The 4,652-nt window shown below is 58.7% G+C and overlaps 1 protein-coding gene across 1 annotated transcript; it reads left to right on the top strand.

Annotated features, from left to right (window-relative positions):
* LOC133627072 (scale keratin-like) lies at window positions 1-366 on the top strand. The gene has a single exon (XM_062010171.1). The coding sequence runs from the start codon at window positions 1-3 to the stop codon at window positions 364-366; it is 366 nt and encodes a 121-aa protein (XP_061866155.1).
* Window positions 367-4,652: the final 4,286 nt, after the last annotated feature.

Here is a 4,652-nt window from a genome sequence, read left to right as displayed (position 1 = left end):
ATGTCTTGCTCCGAGCTGTGCCCACCAAAGGCCAGCGTGGCCGTGCCCCAGCCCATCGCTGAGAGCTGCAACGAGCTGTGCGCCCGGCAGTGCCCCGACTCCACGGCCTTCATCCAGCCGCCCCCCGTCGTCGTCACCTTCCCCGGCCCCATCCTCAGCTCCTTCCCGCAGCAAGCCGTGGTGGGCTCCTCCGGAGCACCCGCCTTTGGGGGCTCCCTGGGGCTGGGGGGCCTCTACGGCGCCGGGGCCACGCTGGGCTCGGGGGGCCTCTGCACCTTTGGCAGAGCCTACGCTGCTCCCGCCTGCAGCCCTTGCGCCGTGCCCCGCTACAGCAAGAAGCTCTGGGACATCTGCGGGCCCTGCTAGACCCAGCCCAAGGACCCTCACACACCTCGGCCTCTCGCCTGCTCTCCCTCCTCCTCTCCTGCCCCTCTCCCCATGGCCACTCCTCTCCTCCTGCCCCGCTGTGCCCCTCCACCAGCATCCCACCGGGCACTGGCCTGGCTCTGCAACGGCTGCCACGGGGCAGAAGCCTGAGGGAACCCCTCTCCTGAGAGCTGTGGGGACAAAGGGAATGTCTCTGCCTTCCCTGTCTTTCTGCACTGGATCTTTTCGTGTACTGCAATAAAGCCAACTGCAGTCAACTCTTGCCTCTCTGTGCCTTGTCTTTGAGAATGATGGAATGAGAGGATCTTTTTGCCTGGAAAAATCTCTTCAAGATCCTCCAGGCCAACCACTGTCCTCACACTGCACAGCCACCAGTGCACCAGCTCCCTCAGCACCTCAGCTGCATGGCTTTGCAATATCTCCAGGGCTGGGACTCTCTCACCTCCCTGGGCAGCCTGGGACAGTGTCCAACAACCCTCTCGGGGAAAATGTCTTCCTCAGCTCCAGTCTAAACCCTGCCTTTCTGCAACCTCAGGCAGTTTCCTCCTTTGCTCTCACTTGTGACTTTGGAGAAGAGACCGACCTGCAGCTGTCCACAACCTCCTTTCAGGTAGCTCTAGAGACTGACGATGTCTCTCCTGTGCCTCCTCTCTAGGCCGAACACCTCCAGCTGAGCAGCTGGTGTGCTGAGCCCAGACTCAAGAAGCCAGGGCGCAGCTGAGAGAGATTCAGTGATCGCTGAGCAGACGCGCCCCAAAACTCCCCCTTTCGCCCGGCAGCCCCGGCTCAGCCTCCCAGCCCGCGCCTCCCCCGCCGTCCCAGCTGCATCCCGTCTGTGTAGATGCACTTGCTTCTGCCCCTGTCCGTGCTGCAGCCTCTCCCCGCTGCCCATCGCCGTGAACGGACGCGCAGCCCCTCCTGCAAACAGCCGCCTTCCCTTCCCCGCAGCCTGGCCGGCGGGGCGCAGGGGGGCAGCGAGGCCGCCCCAGCCCCGGGCTCTGCTCCCCGCCCGCCGCCGGGGACAATCGCTGAGCCGAGCGGCAGCCGGGGAGCTGGGGCGCGTTCCGCCTGCGCTGCCCCCATCGCTTCTGCTCGGCCCAGGCCGGCGCCGGGCTGCCCGACATCTGCATGGCAGAGCCCAGAGCCGAGCCCGAGCGGCTGCCGTAAAATGTCTCCATATCATAGTGATTGGTTAAATGCCTCCTTAAGCAAAGGCAAAGATATTCATCTCTTCACTTGGCTGTCGTGGTTTAGGTCCAGCAAGGAACAAAAGACCGCGATTGGCCTCAAGGACTAAAGTCCTGAAGATTGCTAAAGGGCAGGGAGAGCTTAATTGCTGCTTAAGGTCCAGGACAAAACAGAGCAGGCTACTCGGCTTGGGGAAGAAAACAGAAGATAATTTAACGCAACACCAACTAAAGTATAACCATAAAACCCCAAAATAAAACAACACAGAGTGGTACAACGATGAAGAGTCCGACCAGCCCTTTAAGAACACCTTCTCCCTTCTTTCTGGGCTCAGAGCCCTGATGCCGGGCTTTTTACCTCCTCCTTCCCTGAGCGGCCAAGGGGGCAGGGAGTGGGGGTTTCAGTCGGTCTATTCTTGATGGCTTCTGCCGTTTGTCCGCCCTCAGGGCAGATGGGCTCCGCACCCGTCGTCCCTGCACGTCCGTGGGGTCCCTCACACACACACAGCTCTGCACGGGCTGCTCCGACGTGCATTTATCCCAAAGGCTGCAGCTCCTCTCTGCCTCTCGTGTGGGGCTGCTCTGGGCCCGCAGGCTCCAGCACGGCCTGTGCCATGGCCCCTCCTCACACAGTGTCTCGCCCGTCCGGGTGCACTCACGCGGAGCTGCTGGTGGCTCTCAGTCCTGCCGTGGCCCCGCACGGCTTGCAGGGCTACAGCTGCATTCTCGCCACGCGGTCAGGCTGATCGCCGGGGGGCTGAGCCCCTCGCCCCCTCCCCTGCCCACCTCCGCCACGCAGCCGCTTTCGAGGTCCGAGAGGCGGTCGAAGGCGAGGACGAGCGAGAGCAGCCCGCAGCCGGGGAAGGGGACTCTCCGCCCGGGCCGTCCCGTGGGGCGCTCGGCCGAGCCCAGGGCCAGAAGGACGAGCGCGGCTCAGCCCGGCGCCGGCTCACGACTGACGGCTTGTCGCTGTGCAGCAGCGGGCGGAAGGCGGGCTCGGGCAAGGGACTCGCCTCCAGCCTGAGGGTCCTGTGGAGGAAACTCCCCCAGCCCCAGCCGCAGCCGCAGCCCCAGCCCCAGCCCCAGCCCGCGGGAACGATGCTCCGCGCTGCTTAAGGAGCCCTCGGGAGGGAGCAGCCCCCGGGCGGCCGCCTCCCGCAGCCCAGGGCAGCGTGAGGACAGCGCCGGCAGCGCCGGGAGCAGCCGCGCCGGCAGCCCGGCGTTCCAGAGGCTGCGGCAGCACAGAGCTCAGAGCTGGAACACTCGGTCCCGCAGCCTGCCGACACGGGGAGGGCAAGGCTGCGTGAACGGGGGATGTGGGGTGGGGAGAGCCCCCGGAGGCGGCTCCCCGGGCCCCGGCTCGCAGGAACACGGCGCAGACGCTGCGGGGTCCTGCTGCTGAAAAGTCTTTCGTTAGATCAGGTAATTCTGAAGCTGTTGTTGATATTAGAGCTTCCTTATGCTTTCAAAAGGGCGACCCCATACAAAAGGAGTCGATTTTTCGGCTTTATATAGCAGTTTGCCTATCAGGCCATCGTTCGCCATTCAAAGGTGACACCACTCAGCTATTTTCAGGAATGCCCTGAAGTCTTTGCACAGTTCATGGTTCAGGAGTGGCACAGATGCTTTCATTTTGCTTGGTTCCCAGCTTTCTTCCCCCTTTTGACATTTCAAAGCCCAAAACTATTACAGCTTGGCTGCTCCCCGAGCTTTCTTCTTGGACACTTCATGTTCATTGAGACCCAAAAGAGTTTCAAAGTTCAGCGGTTACCTGAGCACAGGCTGACTTTGCTTCGGTGGCTCTTCAAATGTCATCCACATGCTGCAGGATCAGGGCTTCTGGTTCCGGGGTCACTGTTTCTTCCTTCTTCCACATTTGTAGCTTCTTTGCTGACTGATCCCTCAAGATTTTCCGGCTCTTTTTAAGTCCTTGGGGTAGTCGTGTCCATGTCAGTTGTACCTTTTCCCTTTTGGCTGTTTAATACCGAAATGTTGCGCCTGTACCCACCAAAAATGTGACCTCTTTTTCTCCCATCTTAGTTGTAACCAGAGGCTCGGCTGGCTTCGCCCGTGGTCCCCATCAGTCCATATATTCTCCCAAGACCATCGATTTAGCTGTAGCTTGTTGACCAGCTAGTTTAGGGCATTCGTTTTTCCAACGTCCCTGTTCCCTGCAAAAGGCACATTGATTAGTTCCAAGGGAGATTCTGCCAATTTGTCCTCTTCCTCTTATCGCTCCTCTCATAGGGCTTTGTCCCCGCCCTTGTCTTTGCTTTGAAAATCCAGGAGCCCTGTTCTCCACTGCAAGGAATTGTCTTCGTTTGCTTTCCTCATTCCTTTGATCTCGCTTGTTATAGACTTTCCAGGCTCCTGCCACTAATTTGTCCAAATTTCCTGGATCTGTTCCTCCCAGTTTTTGGAGTTTCTTTCTGATATCCTCCTGCGATGGTAACAACAATATCAAGGCTAATTGCGCTTTGGTTTGCTCAGCTTCAGGCTGCAAATCCGTGTATTTACGAACCGCTTCCTTCAGTCTTTCCAAAAATGCTCTTGGGGACTCTTTCCTTTCCTGCCTGGTATCATACAATGTAGACCAGTTTAGAGTTTTAGGCATGGCATTTTGGACCCCATAGAAAAGCCACTCTTGGTACCTCTTCAGTCTCTGCCTATGATCATCCCTTTGAGGGGGGGGGGGGTGGGGGGTGGGTCCCCCGTAGGGAAAGTCTGGTCTGTGGCTCTATCCACTGTCCGAGTACGGACATCTTCTTCTGCCCGCGCTCCTAACCGTTTGTTTTTCACTGGAATCCATAAGATTATCCAAAATCAGCCGTATTTCATCCCAATCAGGATTTTGAGCTCTAATTCTCATTCCCATTATTCTTCCCACTTTACCAGGATCCTCTCTATAGAGAGCGGCCGATTCTTTCCACAGTGTTAAATCTGAGGGAGAGAAGGCTCCTGTCACATCCGCCGGTCCTTGTTGTCCAGCTCCCTGTCTTAAGGGGGCTACTGATCGTCTCTCATGCCGTGATCGTAGAGGAGTTACCAAATGAGCACGCCGTCTCGTTCTCCTAGGTA

The sequence above is a fragment of the Colius striatus genome, chromosome 17, assembly GCF_028858725.1.
Source record: "Colius striatus isolate bColStr4 chromosome 17, bColStr4.1.hap1, whole genome shotgun sequence".
Taxonomy (NCBI): Eukaryota; Metazoa; Chordata; class Aves; order Coliiformes; family Coliidae; genus Colius; species Colius striatus.
The sequence above is the reverse complement of the archived record's forward strand: the minus strand, read 5'-3'. Positions and strand labels throughout refer to the sequence as shown.